The 21747-nt window shown below is 39.8% G+C and overlaps 1 protein-coding gene across 1 annotated transcript in view; it reads right to left on the minus strand.

Moving 5' to 3' along the window:
- LOC127653803 (metabotropic glutamate receptor 2-like) overlaps positions 1 to 21747 on the minus strand; it is a 75559-nt gene that overhangs the window by 38709 nt on the left and 15103 nt on the right. The window contains exon 2 of the mRNA XM_052140577.1: positions 12913 to 13600. Within this exon, the coding sequence (XP_051996537.1) occupies positions 12913 to 13422 (510 nt within the window). The 5' untranslated portion in view covers positions 13423 to 13600. The remainder of the gene's footprint in view (positions 1 to 12912; positions 13601 to 21747) is intronic.

Below are 21747 nucleotides of genomic sequence, written 5' to 3' on the forward strand. Positions count from 1 at the left end.
CTGAAATGCATTGTTGCAGAACTGCATTGCTCATTTATGTGTTGGCAGTCTGTTAGCATTTGTCCAGGGTACTGCTTCATTTTCAGTCCCACAAAGCTACGAACTCCAATGGGCCAATCAGAGCTGTAGTTGGCAGTATAAATTAATCACTTGGTAACCCTGAGGCTACATGTTCCTCTGTATGTATTACAGAATGATGGCAATCAACAATTAACATGGAGCTGTGAGCAATTTGTCAAAGAAGTCAACTTCCATAGGCTTTTCAGGCAGAGTTATGAACACACATTTGCAATGGTTTAAAAGCAATTTCAGCTAAATTCTTTGTGGACCTCTTGTGTGCAATTAAGTTCTCCTTATAATGTTATGATAGTAAACAAAACAAAAAAAGCTGTTAAAATATTATGGTTATATTTGCATTGCTATTATCACATGCAAAGACTAAGACATCAGGGAAGAAATGAGAAAAGACACCAATTACGATTCTTTACACCTGCATCTCTGTATATCTCTGGTGAGTCACTCAAGTGTGGTGAATCATCAAGACGCATAGTCAGAAACTACAAGTGAACACAAACTAAAGCGTGGTATCAACCTGTAAATCCATATGTGTCTGAATGCAACAAAGAGGAGTATTGGGGGGCCTGGGTAGCTCAGTGAGGACGCTGACTACCACCCCTGGAGTTGCGAGATCGAATCCAAGGCGTGCTGAGTGACTCCAGCCAGGTCTCCTAAGCAACCTAATAATTACACACAGTCATGCCACAAACTTGAATTTTGGAGTGGAATTTTTGTTTTTAAAAAGTTGACACTAACACATACACTCACTGCTTGTGGTAGTGGTAGTCCTTATTTAGCAACATGTTTGCAACATACATTTTTTAAAAACAAAGCAGCTTCAAAATTAATGATTGTGTTATGACTGCGTAATTTATGTTGTAGAACAAAACTATCTCCAAGTATTACTTCCCACACACCTTATTTTAATTATAAATTGTATGAACCCTATTATAAAAACCCATAGGAAATTCCTGAGAGAACCCATAGTGAATTAGGCTTCATGGTTCACCTACAAATTTACATCTTGGCTGAACAGCTCTGTTGGTTTAAAATAATTTTGTGGTAAAAATCCCAGTGATGTAAATACATTTTAAACGTTTCTGAAATAATTTTATGTATCTTCCAGTCACATCACAGGGGAAAGTAAACACACTGGAGCTAAAGCAAACTGTCTGATAGGAGATTCCCTTTGTCAATGAGTCTGCACACTAACGTGGCCGATCTTAGGGTATTGGCAGTATCGGAAACAACATGATGACCTCCCGGGTGATCTTGTTGATATTTCTTGCTTTATTTTCAATTAACATTTTTATTGATTCATAGACATCACAAAGAAAATACAACAACATATATATATAATGAATCACATTTAACATTAAACCCCCACTATTACACCTCCCCAATTTAATAACATTTTCCTTGCCAATCATAGATAAATGTAATGAAAGCACACCTGCCCACAGTGCTCGAAAACCTTACTAACTAAATCAGACAAATTTGCTGGGAATAAAATGCCCAAATACACACCCGGTTGGAAAGCCGTTACTGGGCAGTACGCTGTCAGAAACAAAGCTTTGGATTTAGACCAACTAACTCTGTATCCTGAGAACTTAGAAAAGGAATTAGTGGAGGCCAGGCATAGATCAAGTGGGGTCGGAGATGAATAATAAAATATCATCTGCGTAAAGCAAAAGATTATTTGCCACACCTCCCACCACCACCCCTAGAAAATTATCTTTTCTTCTCATCGCGGCTGCTAATGGTTCCAGGGCAAGACAGAACAATAATGGGGAAAGGGGGCAACCCCACGGACTGATTCAGGCTTGTGTTGTGGTTGGTGGAAGCTTTCCATTCTTTAATGATTCCATATACACTTCTAACAAAAGTGGAGCCAATTCTGAAGCATAAGATCTAAAAAATTCAATGGCAGAGCCATCTGGCTCCGGAGCCTTGCCTGTACTTTGTAATTACCACGCCAAGCTCTTCCATGGTTATCTCAGAATCAAGAGAATTTTTTTGCTCAGTCATCAATTTAGAGAGTTCTAATGGTTCCACAAAATTTCATATATCTTCATCAGTAGACAAAGATGTGGAACTATAGAGATTAAGATATAATTCTTTAAAAGCATTATAATATCAATGGCTGTGTTAAAAATGTCAGCACCACCAGATTTCACTGAGGGAATGGTAGAAAAAGTCTCTCTCTGCTTTATATATCTGGCCAAAAGCTTCCCTGCTTTGTCCCCAGACTCAAAGTATGACTGTCATGCCCTGAATAGCCAAAACTCCACCATCCATGACAAAATATTATTATATCTGTATTTCAGTCGGGTCAATTCTCTGAGGCCATCAGGCAACATTCAGCTCTTCAGCTCTGACTGCACTTTTAATATTCTCTTCCAACTCCATGAGTTCTTGTGCTTTGGATTTTGTGATGAATGAGGCATACTGTATGATCCGACCCCTAAGAACCGCCTTAAGTGCCTCCCAAGCCACAGCCACAGAGGAGACAGGTTGGCCTCCATATAAACATTGATTTCAGCCATTAACATTTTTTGGAAATCACGATTTTGCAAAAGGGATACATTAAAGTGCCAACTATATGATTTCTTTTTCTCCATATGTGGCAACACCTCTAAACACACCAGGGTGTGATCTGAGACTAAGATGTTTCCAATTGAGCAATCAACAACAAATGAAATGAGGGACTTAGATATAAAAAAAAAATATTTAAGTAATCTATATAAAGAATGTATGGTCCCTACCAGATGGGTTCAAAAGTCTCCAAATATCTGTAAGACCAAGATTTTTACACATCCTGTGAAGCGTCGGTGTCGCTCTAGGGGGCTTGCACACTTTTGCTTTACTATGATCGAGGACTGAATACATTAAAGTCTCCTCCCAATATTATATCATGAGGGGTGCCAGCAGCTTGCAACATCCCTTCAAGATCTATAAAAAAGGCCTGATCATCAGCGTTATTAGCCAAAATCTGCTTTTTCCCCTGAATTTCTGCTAAAACAATAATGACTCTTCCTAATTTATCTTTACTCTGTTTGAGACATTAGAATTGTGTATGTTTACTTATCAATGTAATGACTCCCCTGCTCTTACTTGTGCCAGCACTAAAGAAAACATGCCCACCCCAGATCCTACCAAATATTTCAGCTTCCTGCAGGAAAAAAATGCGTTTCTTTAAGAAACACAATATCATATTTATTTTGTTTAAGAAAAGAAATAACCTTCCTTCTTTTTATAGGGTGCCCCAACCTATTCACATTCCACATGGAGAGAGACAATCCACTCATATTAACATATAACATTTTGACATATGAGAAAAAATTGTTTGTGTGTCAAAAATACATTTATAAAGACCACATTCCAACATTAGTGCAACAGTCAACTCCAAACTTCCCCCCGAACCAAACAAACAGAAAAAATTTAAATGTGCAGTGTCACTTTCGTAAACATTTTAATACTTCCTGTACATCTTTGCGATGCTGAGACCTTTGCTCCCAGTGCACACATAACTATGAGCTTGATGGTACATGGTTTAGGAGGTAACAAAGGAAGACATCCTTGTGATCAATGGGTTACATGTGCTGACAGCCAGCAACTTCAAGGACCACATAGTTCACATCACAGGGCACTTGTCATGGACCACATACAACAACAGCTTTATCAGTAAGTATCTGCAATGCATCTACTACTTCAGGCAGGAGGGGGCATTCAGAATGGGCCCCCAGACATTGAGATCTTAATCAGGTGCTCTATAGGAGGCATTCTGTCAGGCAGAATTAACGGCTGGTATGAGAGCAGCAAAACACAGGGGTATGGTGAGGTTGGATGAATATATTGCCAGAAGTGTTTGGCTCAAACTACAGGACATCTCTATCAAGATCAAGGCCTGGAAATTCATCAAGGATTCAAGCCACCTAAAGAACAGGGTTTTCTCACAGCTACTGTCAGGGAAATGCTACTATTGCCTTATGACCAACACAAAGAAATTTAGGAAAATAGTTCATTGGATACAAAATTAAGACATCAGAAGATGTTTGTAATCCCACACAATAACCCATGGCCATCTTATATTAATATCTTCATGTATATTGCCTAACTGTCTAAGTTAAATTATAAATGAATCAATAAATATTTTTAAATGAAGTCTAGAAAACACTCACAAAAGTGACAAGCAGAGAGGATTCAAGACAATTCCTTTGTATCCTGACACTGGCACAGAGCATAGTTTGTTTAACATCTTAACACACCATCTGTCACAATGATGAGTCACAAATCCAAGTGCAAGTGAACAGTTTATTAAAGACTGACAGCACAGGGAAATACTTCAACGGCCGCGAACAGGCGGGCGCTCTAGAAGTGACAATCTCGAGAAATGATAAGCAGGCTGGAATATAGCTCGAACTCAGGTCAGCGTCAGGAACCAAACTCCTAGAGGTCCTCAGTAGACTGGAGGTAAAGGGGAAATCGGGTTGCACCCGTAAGGAACTAGGACACAAGACTGGGTAACAAAGCACAAACATGAATAACGAACCGACACCATGCATGCAATTTCCAGCTAGATAAAGGCAGCTAACAAGCAGTAGTGATTAATAGCAGCTGACAGCAGTGGAGTAATCAGCTGGTGCTAAGCAACAAACAAGCACTACTCACACACACACACGCACACACACACACACACCCGCACCTATAACACCCCAACAGATGACAAAATGAACACACGGATTGATGAACCGTGACACCATCAACATGCACAGTGAATTAACCAAGTCTAACTGAACCTGTCTGGAACAAATGGTGAACAAAAGAATCACCAGGAACAACATCCACAAAAAAACAATAACAGAACCTGATCTCATGAAAATTATGTGACAGTGGCAAAATATTTGCAAAATGCTATTACATGGTACATGTTTCACGGCAGTTCCAAGGTGAAATGTCCACAGTGTGGCGCTAAAAGGGGGTTACATTTTCTCCCAAACAGTTAAGGATTTTATGGTTTTTGCTGTAACATATCAACAAAACTGACCTTCCCACCCTAAACCTGGAACCTAAAACTAAAGCAAATGTGACATGAAAAACATAATTGCTGAAGCAACTGTGTAATTTTGTGGTGCTTCCGAGACATTTTGGGCTCATTTGTCGACTTGCATGCTCTTCAGGACCCGTACCCAGACATTTACATCGCAAGTGCAATGCTGTATCAGTTAATCTGCTGCACCACTTGACTGGGCTTGAACAAGCTAGTAGGTGAAAGGAATAGTTCACCCAAAAATGGAAATTCTATCATCATTTACTCACCCTTATGCCATCCCAGATGTGTATGACTTCCTTTCATCATCTGAACTCAAATTAAGATTTTTAGAAGAATTTCTCAGCTCTTTTGGTCCCCATGTGAATGGGTGCCAAAATGTTGAAGCTCTGAAAATCACATAAATCAGCCTAAAATTAATCCATAAGACTCCAGTGATTAAATGAATATCTTCAGAATCTGTATGATAGGTGTTGGTAAGAAACCTATCTTGAGAACTTTTACATTCTTCTTTTTCTGTTTTTTGTTGATTCACATTCTTCATGTGTATCGCCCACTACTGGGCAGGGAGAAGTTGTTCAAGCAAAAAAAAAAAAAAGACTTAACTGTTGATATGTATCTCACCCACAACATCACTTCTGAAAATATAGATCAGAACACTGGAGTCATATGGATTACTTTTATGATCACTTAATGTGTTTTTTGGAGTGTCAAAATGTTGGCACCCATTCACTTGAATTGTATGGACCTACAGAGTTGAAATATTCTTCAAAATATCATAATTAGTGTTCTGCAGAAGACAGAAAGTCATACACATCTGGGATTGCATGCGAGTGAGTAAAAGATGAGAGAATTTTCTTTTTTGGGTAAACTATCACTTTAAGTAATGCAAATGTTCAAATGTATCGTCTTTACAAGTCATACCCTATAGCAGTGTTTTTGAGCTTTGAAGTTATAAAATAGAATTATTGTCAGGAAAAGGGTGAAAAATATGTGTTTATGAATTGATAATCTGCCGTTTTTTTGTGTGAAAGATATTAAAAGTTAATGTTGTTGTAGCACCTCAAGTGTTCTTTTTTGTAGGAAAGTGCCAATACAAAAAGCCACAATGTGATTTTATGAGACCAGACCAGCTTGGATAACGGAGCAGTTTTGTTGCTGTTCAGCCATCATTGTTAAAAAAGGGGAAAAAAGCTAAACACATCCCCTTAATTTTGGAGAACAAATGGACATATGGAAACTAGACAGAATGATCTTTCACATGAATCCAAATTAAGACTGATATAATGACAAAGAGAGTTTATGAAGTCAACAAGGAGAAGAAAACCCCTCTGTGTTCAAATCAGACAAATGAGCCAAGAACATAATTTCTATCGGGAAGACACGCAGGCTTGAGTGAGGTTTAAGATGGCATTTATTTGATGAATGTAAAACAGAAAAGTAATGTCTCTCTTTGGCGTAGGCCCCGTCTGCCGGAGATAGGAGGAAGGGGCGAGGAGCCTACCACCGTGCGGGACAGGGCTCAACTGGTAGTGGTGGGGTGGTGGAGGTTGCCGGTTAGCACACTGAAACAGCAATGTGATAGATTGTGAGCAGGCTTATAAAGCAAAGGCTTACGTTCGATTGGCTTGGAGTTACCCGGCTAATGATGTGATGATGTACAGCTGCTAGTCTTCCCGCTAGAACTACGCTGCGCTTCCATTTTATGCAAACAATCAAAAATTCAGTAAAGTGCCTGATTTGAAGAATGTGATGTGAAGGTACATAAAATAATCTGAGCAAGTTCAACAAGAGAAAGCTCATCAAACAAAGCCATGACTTATAAAATGACTAACTCTCAAATATGGATTCATTCACTTACAAGGGGGACATAGGATGGAGGACATCCAGGAGCAGAAGATAACTGGGGTGTGAAAGAATACTGGCAATATTAGTGCCGTGTAATTCTCTGATAAGACTAAATTAATGACAATGTGATGAACATGAGTGCATTAGTGCTAATTTGTAATTGTAATATTGTTATAAGGATGTTTTAATGGGTCTTAATTAATGGACATTATTGTATAGTTTTACCATGAGGATTATTTCAGTTACATGCCAAATCTTGTGTTTCCTATGTAGGAGATGTACAAGTCTGCAGTGCTATCTGTTAAACAATGTAAACATTGAATTGCACTATAAACCAGTCGACATCCAACCAGCTTTGATGTACTGTCAAGCAGATGATATACGTGTCAGATTTAGGGGGTAGTGCTTTGGAGCAGACACTTTGGAACAGCACCTCCATAAATAGCTGCCAGGCAAGGACATGCACTTTTATGAGAGAGACCACAAATACCAACCTCAACCAAAATTACATCTCGTTCATCAGACTCTCTCTGACCTTCTCGCTTCCCTCTCTCTCTCTCTCTCTCTCTCTCTCTCTCTACACACACACACACACACACACACACACACACACACACACACACTTTCTCTCCAGCTCTTGCTTTCTCTTGTGCCCTAAAAGCCCTCAAAGCCCCCCTTCTAATCTCGCCACAGAAGAGGACGGAATTAAAAGAGAGTGGAGAAAGTCTTTTCACAGGTACTGCTAAAAGCATGAAGTAACCACCTGCCTGTCTCACTCGACTTCAGACAGCTAATAGTGAGTTCACACTGCTGTCACCCAAGTCTCACTAATCTATGGTTGATGTCTAGTTATTAGCGGTGGCTAATGAGTTCACAAAAGACTTGTTTTTTAAGTAAAGATTGTAAATTTCTTCTGCAGGACAAACATAAAGATTTTTAGAGGAATATTTCAGCTATGTAGGTCCTCACAATGCAAGTGAATGGTTGCAAGAACTTTGAATCCAAAAAAGGCATAAAGGCATCATAAATATAATCCATATGACTCCAGTGGTTTAATCCATATCTTCTGAAATCATATGATAGGTGTGTGTGAGAAACAAATAAATATTTAAGACCATTTTAACAATAAATCTCCACCTTTAACCAGCCCCAACCAGTGGGTTGCTACATGTGAAAATGAAAGTGTAGATTTACAGTAAAAGAAAAAGTATTTAAATATTGATCTGTTTTTCACCAACACCTATCGCATAACTTTTGAAGATATTGATTTAATAACTGAAGTCTTATGGATTACTTTTAAGCTGCCTTTATTTCCTTTTTGGAACTTCTGAGTTCTGGTCAACATTCACTTTGTAAAGACCAACAAACTGAAATATTCTGCTAAAACAAAAAATCTTCATTTGTATTCTGCAGAAGAAAGAAAGTCATACACATCTGCGATGGCATGAGGGTGAGGAAATGATGAGAGAATTAAAATGTTTGGGTGAACTTTCCTTTAAAGGATGTTTTCACTGGACAACAGATTTAATAAATGTTCATTCTGAATCTCCAGTTGAACTGAATTGAATTCTGATCGACGAAAATCAGTGAAAAAGATTGATTGAAAAGATTGGTCAGAACATAATTAAAGGAAATTATGTCATGGTTCTAAGAGGCAGCAAATGGTATTGTAACAGGGATTACCCCGTGACGTGTTTTAGAAGAGAGCTGGAAGATGACTCTCACTTTCTCTAGCAGTGTTCTGCCCGAAGTGTCCGTTTATAGCTTGCCCGTGGAAAGAAACAGTGTGTGAGCATGTGTGTGAGACACACCAACAGTTGCTTGACATGTGGAAAAACTGAAGGCAAGCAGGAAAAATCAACAAAATTAATGAAGAAAAAAGGTGAAGCAATATTTAGAGCAGAACATATTGAAAAAAAGAGAGTAGGAGTGAGATAATCTCTGTATAGAATAATACATTTCATACACTAACCATATACTTCACTCTCTCCCTTTCTCTCTCTCTCTTCTTTCCTGTCTGTTTTTTCTGAATTATTAATGTATCCCATGGCTCTGCGCAGGTACTGCAGTAATTATACTCCTGAAAACCTAAGAAAGAATGAACAAATTTCTCTCTCACACAGAGTGACTGATTAAATCCGGCTGCCGCATGCATCTGACTGTCACTTTAATATGTGATCTAAAAGCATTAATTCATCAGACAGCATTCTACTATTGGAGGATAAATACTTAACTTGTTATTTCAGATCAGTGCAGCTTATATTTTTAAAAGTACTATTGGTATTTGCATTAAGTCTTAACAAGCACCTCAATGTCTGTCACACCAAAAGCAATGATTTAAGAACTTTGCAATAAGAGGGCAAGATATAAATGGTACACACTGGTAAAGCAGGGTATACGTGAGTGGTTGCTATGCAGTTGCTAGGGACTTCTGGGTGGTTGCATATTGGAGACAACCCTCAGAGTTTAAGGACATTCTGGTCCCTCTATGGTTTGAATCCCTCCTTCAATGTAAGTCTATATGAGTTTTACTCTGAATTTGATGTCCACTATCTAATCACACACCTAATAATGCAATACTTTAAAGCAGAATTGTAACAACATATGTATAACACATTAATAGCATAGTAATACAAATGTCATATATATAATCCATATAAACTAGTATGATAGAGTCAGGTTTTAGTAACCTTATCCCACTACAAGACCCTGTCAGTCTGTGGATTTATCCACTGTATTGATAAGGTGAATCAATTTCATCAGTTTCTGTCTTGTTAACTCCACGGATTGCAGGAATTCTTCTAATTAGCATTACTCACTCTTTCATTCTCTAACATCATATTAAATCTACATGAGCTGATCTATGGAGCACATAATCAACCTATCACTGTCTCCATTTCTTAAAGCTAACATCTGTAGCACGTCTGCTCCTCATATCCCAGGGAGTGTCAGGAAATACAAAGACTCGCCACATGGTTGGCGGCAAATTGGATGGGCCAGGCATATGGATGGCAGGTAGCAAGACACCTCCATTCGTTGCTTTATCTCATTAAGAGTCTGCAAAATTGTCTTATTAAAGGACATGTACTGTAAATCCACAGAATTTTGAGACTGTGAAAACCCTCATGTTCTTTTTAGATTGTGCATACTTTATGTTGAGGTTCCCAGAGACCCTAAAATGCATGAAAAACACTAAGGCTGTCGATTTAAAGCTGCACTATGTAAAAATGAACATATTACCATTATTGATTGAGAACAATCCATGTTCAAAATAATGTTCTTACCCTACCCTGATTCACTACATTAAGCATTTCAAAATTATTTGTATTTTGAGCTGTCAGGATCGATTTGACGATAAATCGTTGGCTTATGACGTACATCCTAGCATCATTACGTCATGTCCATGAACATAGGAAAGAAGAGCCGGCTGTCTCATTCTCATATAAACAGTAGATGGTAATAATGCATTATTTTAGTTTGCGGGTAGCAAAAAAATAAGTAGTTAAAAAGAAGAAAGAAACTACAGTTCAGTCACACTCACACTGTTCCAGACAGCATCGCAACAATTTGGATGGATGTTCATCTGTTATCCATTTGGTGAAGTTGTTTACCTGCTATAATGCTTGGACATGTTGTCTGGTAGGGTTGTTGAAGCTAATATTACTTGTCATGCTTTATAAATAGAACAATACTCATGTGTTAACCGATCACAATGTATCAATGTTGTCGGGGGGAGTTACTGTGGCATGTTCACTAATATTTACGACTCCTGAAATGGACTGTTAACTCTTAATATTGCATTTTTAAGCATATTATTTTCATGTTTAATAAAGTATATATTAGCCGCATCATTTTTGAATCCTCGTTTTATGTTTTTAGTTTACTGTGTTATCGTGTGCATTCATAGACATATGACTTTAATATTACGGTTCACTTGCATTATCAACTGAGGCTGTAAAATATAATTAAAAATAATAAAGTCTTCCATTGAACTCGTGTCAGCCATATCACGAGTATCACCTCTTAAATTGTTAAGTGTAGTACAAGAAAACATTAATAGTAGATAAAACACATGAAAAATTATATCAAAATATACTGCCAGTGAATGAGGTGATTGAGTCCCCTGTTCTTTATGTAAAAGAGCTTTGAGTGTTGTGTCAGAAAAGCACTATAAGTGTAAAATTCATTCTTTCAAAATCAGTGAATACAAGTGTTTAATATCTTCATCAAAGCAAAGAATATTTCAGTTTTAAATGTTTAATTGTATTACATAATATCAACTTGAAAATACCATATTATGTCTCTGAATATCTCCCAGTCATGATCACATACAGGCGATGTCCAGGTAGATCAATCAAGATGATCAGAAGAGCAGTGCAAATTTCCTCAAATTGTCTTGTTTTACCGTTGCCCCTTTGGTTTCCATTTTTGTCCCTTTTGTTTTCCATAGGTTCACTTTTGTCCCTTGTTTAGCTCCACTGTCTCACTAGTCTATTGTTTAAAGAACTACACTTCCCAGTATCCACCTGTCATCATCACTGCCATTTTGTGTCTTTGTTCACACCTGTTTATCATTTGTAATCATCCTGTCCTTGTGTATTTATATCCTGGTTTTTGGTTCAGTCCTTGTCTTTCGTTGAATGTTGTTAGCCCGGTGTGTGTTCGGTGTTGTGTTTATTTTCCCCATTGAGGGTTTTCCTTTGTGTTTTTGTGTTTGTAATAATAAAGTAAGCTGCACTTAGGTCCACTCTCCTCGTCTGCCTTTGCTGTCTGCATTCGTAACAGTAACATGGTATGTGTTTGACTTTTTAGTTAATCATTAAATTATTATTTATGTTAAGCCAGTTCTCGCCTCCTCCTTTCCTCATTTGCGGCACCAGAGTAACATGGTAAAAGGGAAAGGAGGTGGCGAAAAACAAGCTTAACATAATAAATAATAATTTCATGATTAACTTAAACAAAAAGATATACACAAACACATGATGGGCAGTTGTCCGTATCTCTCTGTAATGTTAGTACTGGCAATGACAATGATGAAGATGATGACAATGAAGTAAAGATGAACACAAGTGCAGTTTATTTACATAGTGATATCCAAAACGTGAATCCAAACCATAACAAACATAACTGACTTGACATAGATTTGACTTGACTTGAATACGCTACACAAACACAATATCTGACAAAGGACAATGGTAAACATGAGGGCTTAAATACATGGACAAGGGGTAAAACAATGACGAGGGAACCAATGAACAGACAGAACTGATAACAAGATAAACAAACAATAAACCAATTAAAACAAGACACATGAAACTGGAGGAAAACATGAAATCACATGACATGAAACAGGAACAAAACTGTTCAAAATAAAAGACATGAAAAACATGAATCAACAAAATACACATGACACTCTCTCTCTCTCTCTGGAACTGCCACCTCCGGTCACCTTTATCCCTCTCGAGGGCTTGATTAGCCTAATTAGGGGCCGGGTGTGCAGCATCACAACCAGACCCTACCCTCCTCCCTGCCACAAATATATATATATATTTATATTTAATATTTGGGGTCTCTGAGACACCAACATAAGGAATGTCATATTTTTCAATAGAGAGTATTAAAAGATTTTTCAATTTGAAATATAGTTTATAATCAGTTCTCATATGAACAACATGTTACTTAAATGTTAAGTATGTTTTTTGAGCTATCAAAATGGCCTTGGGGACTCTCAAAACTTTTAAAGGCATGGTTATGTTCAAACTGAATTAAATGTAGGTTGTATCTGTTGATGTTTCTGTTTTGAGTGAAATCCAAATGAATTCTCATCCACATCTATGACTTGCTACATTATGAAATTTGATCTGATTATTAATTTTCCTGAAGGACAAGTGGCAAGCTCGTTTGTGATGGAATGCAGATGAATACAAGTTTTTAAAATGTGTGACAGGAATCAGTACCTGTATTGACACATCACTGTAGGAGCCTCCGATCACTCCAGATATAGCAAGCGGAACATCGTCATGGATGGCGTAGGATCCATCTGGACACGTGTACTCACTATCGTCCACTTTTGTTAGCGAAGCACGAACAAACTCTAGTGACTGCTCTAGTGCATATGTGTCCTTAGAGCAAGTGTCCAGGATGTGGGCACCTAATGTTACCCCAGGCAAAATCTGATCATCTTGATTGATCTCGTCCAGGGCTAGCAGCATTGCCTCCAGTCTTTGAATCCCTCTCTGGGCATTGATGCGGCCACAGTCCTGTGCCCCATCTCCCTTATGATGAACAGGAAACAGGCCTCCAATCACTAGGTCCCCCTCAATTATGATCTCCTTCTTTGAGGCATCAGTGTTGTATCCAGGGACAGCCAAAGACTGGGGTGTCCTGGCCAATAGAAGCAGCAGTAGAGTTAAATGAAGGGGCCAGGATGGGCCGTGACCTCTAAAATGAATTGTCCTCTGAGCCATTGTGAGCAAAGATCTAGATGCTTTTCAGGTCTATCCCTTTTTAGCAGTCTTTGGTCCTCTCTCTTGGTGCTGAAGATGTGCTAAGGGAAGACTTCAAATAGTCTTCAGTGTCCTTGTAACCAGGAGTAGGTAAAGTCAAGCATCATTGCATCTCCCGCTTGTTAGTGAAGATCACAATCTGTGGATCAAACAGAGAGATTGCTTCAGATGTTATACTATAGGACACAACCACTATTTTGTCTTAATAATTGACAATGTTTTGTTTTTGTTGTTGTTCTCAATAGATCGGACATTGGCATGGGGAGAGAACACTTGTGGGACATTTCCCCCTTCATTTAAATAAAACTGAAATTTGTACATTGTTTTAAGTAAATGTGATTAAATCAGCCAGCCACTTAGAGTCTGCTCAAATGTTCATGTTTAACATATTAGAAAATAGCTACTCCATCTGTTTGGAACAACATAATGTATACTCAACATTTTTTTATTTGGACTCCAACCTTAATTAAGATCTATATATTATGTTATCATAAAATAATAATTCATATTAATAGTAATGTAAAAAAAATTCTATATAAGCATTTGTACAGTATTACGCTGAACATTTTGTCCCCCACACTTGTGCAAGGATTGCTACACCTCTCGATATGCCATAATGTTAATTCATGTTCATGAATGTGAAATGGAGTATGTTTTTAAAAGTCAAATATTAGGTTAATGGTTAGAGGTTAAACGGATGGTTTTGAGAGCATTAAGAGCAGACGGCAGAACTTGAAATCATGAAACACATGATTAATTTACAAGAGCTGCAGTATATGTAATATGCATGCAATTTGGCGAATAGCTCTAGCATGCAAGTGTCATGTTGAATACTTTATGAAGCAGAATATTCTTGTGAAAAAAATGTCTATAATGTACATCAAGATCAAGGCAGGGGAAATATAATATTTCTGTTCTGTATGTATATAGAACTTGAAACATTTCAGTGCCATGAGATAATTTTATCTTTGAAATCAATTACTGAATCATAAAAAGTGTAGGGTTGTAATGGAGTACATGTAACGTAAATTATGTACAAAAAACAATATATTTAATTAGAATGCATTGCATATGTAAATGTGCATAATCAGATTACAGGTACTTTTATGGATTACATGATTACAAATAGAAAACATTACCCATCAGTCTTAGATTTAAGATAAAAACAAATGAAAAATCTCTTAGATTTAAATCAAAGCCTGCAAAAGTAATCAAATTATAATCTAAAAGATTACAATACTGATTACAATTTCAGTTGTGTAATTTGTGATCATTACATTTCAGAAGTAATATACCCAACACTGATCAGAAATGCCACAGTTTTATGCCAATTATATATTTACAAATATATATATATATATATATATTTAAAATTGAAAACCTAAACAGTTCATTTTCATTATTCAATCCAGTAAGCAGTTACAAAACACTTTAGCATTAGCTCTGTTTTTTGTTAATCAGTGGTAGTGAACACAGAGGCTTCTTAATGAGGTACCTCAATGTAGCTTGTTGTGCTGATGAAAAATCTATTTGGCTGCACTGAATTTCTCTGTATGTCAGTGAATTTATTCTATAATTCCATTAGACCACTGTAACCACTTTGTTAGCTCATGGGCCCAAGGTATTGGCTCCCTAAGGCCCCTCTCCCTTAGACACCTGGTTAGTCCATTGGGGGTTTTGTTCAGCTGTATGTTTGTGTGTTGTGTGTGTGTGCGCATGTGGATTTGTGCTCTGGGGACAGTGTGACCACTGTGGTGTAAAGCAAGCTCGCCTGAACTTTTGTAGAGGATCACTTTTAGTCAGCTTGTAAGCCAACAGCTGCTTCACACACACAATGACATCTGAAGATATTCAACAGTACATATGGTTGCATATTTGAACACTCATAAAGACAATGACCTTAAAATATGCAACAACAACAAGCATGTAAAATAGAATGATTGATAGAATGACCTCTTTCCCTCTTTAATTTTCTTTCTTTCTCTCTCAAATGCACAGATACCGACACAGATCATGCATACTAATTTCACACATATAAGGGTGTTGAGTCTGGCTTTCATATGCTGCGAATGATATAATTATGGGGATAATTTACTATCAGCCCCTTTTTTGTTACAGTGACTTTCAACTGTACACAACCAGAATTTCAATATTTGGAGCATGAAATAACATACAGTGATTTAAGGTCAGTGACATATGATTGTGGAAATAGATTTGCATTTCCTGAAGGAAATACCAATGTTTGTAAAGAAGCAAAAGAATAGTGTTAAAATTTAGGGCCATGTCCACACGAATACATTTTCGTTTGGAAACACATAGATTTGTTTTATGTTTACACTTCTCATTCACACTAGAATGGTGTTTTCCTCCACCAAAAAAAAGGAGACAGCAAATGCTCAGAAAATTCTGTCCATTGGAAAACAATGACATTCGCAAAACTGAAAACTGAGTTTTCAAACTTAAATGGATTAGTCTGCATGTGCATGTGGAATTTAAGGCCTTTGTTCTACAAATGAAATGCTGCATCAGAGCAGCTTTGGTGTTGAATAAAATAGATGAAAGGTTAATGGAAATATGGACATTGAAAACTACAGAAAACAAGTGGATAAATGTGAAATGAAAACTCTCAAATTCAAACCCAAAATCCAAATTTGATAAAAGCCTTTCAACAATCAATTAATTTATTTGTAGTTTGTAGTCCTCAGTTGAAGACATAGGCTAACCTAAATTTTTTCTTTGATAAATAATATGCACCCCTAAAAAAGCCAAAAGTTTTCAAAGCTTTCTTTCTTTCTTTCTAACTTTCATCAAATAGTCTTACTTTCAGTGAAATAACAATAATTTTTATAGTGAAACAAAGCCTTTGGAAGTAGCCAATGTATTCTGAAGTAAAATGATCGCTTTGGGTGAGAAACAGATCAATATTTCAATCCTTTTTTGGAATCAATCTCCACTTTCACTTTCACAATATGAGAGAAGGTGACTTAAAGGGATAGTTTCACGGTCGGTGAGTATGCAGGATTGTTCCCCGTGTTTACGTTTGTTCTCATGTGTGTCAGGTGTCGTGCTGAGTGTTTCCATGGTGACACTGATTATTCCACTTTCTGCGAGCAAGCGGCTTATTCCACTTTCTGCTAGAAAGAGGCACCTGATTGTGATTTGCTTTCTGCCTATATATTCCCCACTCCGTTTTGTGTTCTTTGCTAGATTATTGTAGTGAGTTTAGTTACTCACCTTGCTCTCTCTCTGCCCAGTCAGTCCTGTTTCGTGTTTTCCAAATTGATTACCAATCTCTGCCTGTGCTTACCTTCCAGTCAGTTTCTCTGATATCTCTGATTCTTCTCCTGAGGTTACCTCATTGGTTTTTACCCTTCATGGACTCTGCTCTCCACACTCCCTCATTAACGTGGCCATCCAGGTAGACCATCGCCTCAGAGAACGCCTACAGGAGCGACAGCAGGAGATCAGATTGCTGGAGTCCGCCAGCCCTATTAAACTGCCTTCATCCCCTAGCGACCCAGAGGAACCCATGCAACTAGGTAGAACCAGGATATCCCAAGCATAATGCAACTGATGGATGAGGGACAGATGCTGTCTCTATTGTGGCAAGCCAGGCCACTTTCGCTTTGCATGTCATGAGTTGTCAGGAAAAGCCAACTCTTGTCCAGAAGGAGGGGAGCCAGGGCGAGTATAGCAACCATCCTCTGCTTGGCGACCTCTGGTTTGACCATCCATGCCACCCTTAACCATGGCATTCAACATCATCAAGTTTGTGCCTTTGTAGACTCTGGGGCCGCCGGGAGTTTTATGGAATTTGAGTTGGCCAAGAGACTTTCTATTCAGCCTGCGGCCCTTCAGAAACCCCTTAACATTAAGGCAGTTGATGGCAGTCCTCTGGGTTCCGAACAGGTTAGTCAATGTACCCCACCTCTCCAGATAAGGGTGGGGTAACACCAGGAACAGATACAGTTCCTTTTGATTCACTCTCCTAAGCTTCCTCTAATTCTTGGCTTCCCATGGCTGACCGCTCACAACCCACACATTGACTGGTCCCGAGGGGTTGTTATAACCTGGGGAACCAACTGCAGTGTCTCTGACATCACCTTCTGCTGTACCCCCAATCTGCTTAGATCATTCCCAGAACCTTCGCCAGAAATCTCCAGGTGGAGTTGTACCTCTGTTCCCGAAACCCTGTCCACGGAAGTCATGGCTCCTCTCAAGATGGAGCCGGCAAACCCAAGTCTCTAATGCATCTTCCCGAGTTATCCCGAGTACCACCAGATTATGCGGACCTCCATGAAGACTTCAGTAAAGACAGAGCTGCCTCACTGCCCCCTCATAGATCTTATGATTGCTCTATTGAACTGCTTCCTAGTTCCTGAAAGATTAGCCATGGATAAATACCTTAAAGAATCTCTGGACAGTGGATTCATCCATCCTTCCACCTGACCTACAGGAGCCGGTTTTTTCTTTGTTGAAAAGAAGGATGGCAGCCTCCGACCCTGCATAGACTACCGAGGTCTAAACCGTATTACCATCAAGAACCAGTACCCTCTCCCCCTCATGAACACGGCTTTTGAGATCGTGCAGGGTGCCACCATCTTTACCAAACTAGACATTCGTAATGAATATCACCTAGTTAGAATCCGTGAGGGAGACAAGTGGAAGACAGCGTTCAACACCCCGATGGGCCACTACGAATACCAGGTAATGCCATTCGGCCTGGTAAATGCCCCAGCCGTCTTCCAGGTCTTTATTAATGATGCTCTCAGAGAGATGCTGAATAGATTTGTGTTTGTTTATCTGGATGACATACTCATATTCTCCCACAACTACCAAGAACACGTTCAGCATGTTCGGCAGGTCCTAGTGCAGTTGCTGAAGCATAAACTCTTTGTGAAGCTGGAGAAGAGTGAATTTCATGTTCCGGCAGTCTCATTCCTCGGCTTCTGTGTGTCCAAGGGCAGTCTTCAGATGGATCCTTGCAAGATTCGGGCAGTATTGGATTGGCCTTGTCCAACTTCAGTGAAGCAGGTACAGCGCTTTCTAGGCTTCTCCAATTTTTATAGGAGATTCATTAGAAACTTCAGTTCTGTTGCAGAGCCTCTCTCCGCACTCACTAAGACGTCAACCAGACAGTTTGCGTGAACCAGCAGAGCTAACCAGGCCTTCAATAATTTGAAGCAAATTCACATCTGGCCCTATCCTTAGTCTCCCTGAGATGCCCTTTGTATTGGAGGTGGAGGCCTCAGATGTGGGGATAGGAGCTGTCCTGTCACGGTAATAAGCTTCACCCATGTGCATTCTTCTCTCGTCGGCTTACCCCAACTCAGAGGAATTATGATATTGGGAACAGGGAGCTGCTGCCCATTAAAATGGCATTGGAAGAGTGGAGGCATTGGCTGGAGTGGGGCAAATACACTTTCCTCATATGGATGGACCATAGGAACCTCACTTACATCCAGGAGGCAAATAGGTTGAATTCTCGACAAGCCCATTGGTCCCTCATTTTTTTAACCAATTTAATTTAACTGTTTCCTATCGCCCAGGTTCCAAGAATCTCAAGCCAGATGCACTCCCGAGACAGTTTGAGCCACCAGAGGGAGAGTCCTGTCCAGAACCCATTCTCCCCACTTCCAGGGTGCTGGCCCCCATCCAGTGGGATATTGAGACGGCTGTCAAGAGGGCCCAACTGCAGCAGCCAGGACCAGGTAATGGCCCTCCAGGGTGCCTCTTTGTCCCTAACTGTCTGTGTTCTGAGGTTTTGCAGTGGGCTCATGCCTCCCTCCCTTCTGGACACCTGGGAACTACTAGAACTTGCAAGCTTGTCCAGAGGAAGTTATGGTGGCCTAAACTGCAGAGGGACATCCGGGCCTTCGTCGCTGCTTGCTCCATTTGTGCCCAGAACAAGGAACCTAGGACCCACCCTCAAGGCCTGCTGCACCCACTACCTATCCCACAGTTCAAGTCACTGTTCTAGAAGGCCTTTGGTCGGCTCATCGGATCTTCCATCAGCCTGTCTTCCGGATTCCACCCCCATTCCAATGGCCAGACAGAGAGAGTAAACCAAGACATTGAAAGGACACTAAGATGCCTGGTCACCGACAATCACTCAACATGGAGCTCTTGATTAATCTGGGCTGACTTTGCACATAACACCCTTTACCATTCTCCCCATGTCTCCTTTTGAATGTCAGTATCCCCCTCTTTTTCCTGGACAGGAGCAAGAGGTTGAAGTCCCTGCTGCTTCACAGCTGGTCTGCCGGTGCCGACGTTCCTGGCAAAGAGCATGTGTTGCGTTATTGAGAGCCACCCGACAACAACAGATGCAGGCTAACCGACACCGGAGGGTGGGACCCACACATCAAACAGGGCAAAGAGTATGGCTGTCAACCTGAAATCCTCCTCTGTGGGTGGAATCCTGAAAGCTGGCCCCACGATACATTGGCCCATTCAAGGTCCTCAGAAAAATGAACCCAGTTTCCTATCGACTCCGTCTGCCCAGGTCCATGAAGGTTCACCCCACTTTTCATGTTTCATGGTTAAAACCTGTTGTTTTCTCCACTCTGTCTCCAGTTAGTAAGCCTGCCCCAGTACCTCGTATCATGGCCAGCCAGCTTACACCATCCGCAGACTGCTTGATTCTCCCTGGGTCCGTGGGAAGACTCAATATCTGGTGAAATGGGAGGGCTATGGCCTGGAGGAGCGGACCAGAGTTCCTGCTCGAGACATCCTTGATCCGACTCATCTCAGTTTCACCGAGCCTGAGGGAACTGACAGGAGAACGTCAGGAGTCGTTCCTAGGGGATTGGCTCCTGTAAAGGATCTCCACTTTGGGTTGCTGTTCCCCTCCAGACCAGCAAGGGGTGCTTTCCTTGAGCCTTCCATGCCATGCTCCTTCCAGGCCTGCAGATGGCACTTATACCTTGAGCTCTGTTCTCTCCACTCCTGCAGATGGCACCAATGCCCCTAACCCTGTTCAACTCTCTGCATGTTAACCCTCGTTCCCTTCACCTATGTCTAGGCCTTTATAAGTCTGTTTGTTCCCTGACTTTGTGTTCAGTATCGAGCCTATGTACCCCGTGCCTCCAGTGACCAGTTCTCTAGCTAAGTGTTTTCCTTATTATACCCTTTTTGACCCCTTGTGTCTATTTTTGTTTTGTCTTTTCTGTGGAAGCCCGGCTTTCCTTGTTTATTTGTACTTTGCTTTATTTTTCAAGTAAAGATTATATTTTTTGGGAAGAAACAAAAGTTTCCTGACTCATTGCTCTGCTCTTCAACTATCGTGGAGTTAGCTCAGTGGTAAAACACCTAACACTTGAGCACTGCAGACCCAGTTCCGATCCCTGCCTATGGCAGCCTCATTACAGCTTATAAAGATATAAATTAAACCACTGTTGTCTTATGGATAACTTTTATGCTGCCTTAATGTGATTTTTGGAGCTTCAAATGTCTGGCCACCGTTTACATGTATTGTAAGAACCAAATGAGCTGAGATATTCTTCTAAAAATCTTCATTTGTGTTCTGCAGAAGAAAGAAAGTCATACACATCTGGGATGGCATGAGGGTGAGTAAATTATGAGAGAATTTTCATTTTGGGGTGAACTATCCCTTTAAAAAAAAACATAAACAACCTGCATACAAAAACAAATACATTTTAAAACGAGTCTATTTCTTCTCTATAGGACGAGTCTATTTCTTCTCTATAGGACTTGTGTCACGAACATCCAATGAGGGATCATTACCCTCAAATTAGTATTAGAGTAACTTCACTGTATTTCTCTCCTCAAACAAACAACTCCGTCCAAACGGCCAGCATGAAAGTGAATGTTGGGGAATTGGAGTGTCTGTATATGTGTGTATATATGTGTTCATCTCCGGGAGACACACACTTACTTATTAGTATCTTCTCCCTACCCCTTGTTTCCATGGAAACTTGCCAGACAAGAGTGAAAGGAAGGGAAAGAGAGAGAGGAGAAGTGAGGCTGAAAGGGCCAATCTAGTCTTCTAGGATGGGACTTAAGTTCCTGTGGGAATTCTTGTAAAGCTGGTGTAAATTGGCTATATCTTTTTATGACAGACACCTCGTGAACCACATCTTTCAAATATTAATGCTTGCAACCCTTCGAAACCATAAACATTATTTGAGACCACTATTCTCGCATCCCAATAAGATGTAATTTATAGTGCGGACAGTTCTTCCAGCATGTGCGCTGCCCCGGCGGCATTTGAACACTGTCCCAAAGTTTATATCGGCGTCTCCTGCTGAACGCACTTAGATGCAA

This window comes from Xyrauchen texanus, chromosome 13, assembly GCF_025860055.1.
Source record: "Xyrauchen texanus isolate HMW12.3.18 chromosome 13, RBS_HiC_50CHRs, whole genome shotgun sequence".
NCBI classification, from domain to species: domain Eukaryota; kingdom Metazoa; phylum Chordata; class Actinopteri; order Cypriniformes; family Catostomidae; genus Xyrauchen; species Xyrauchen texanus.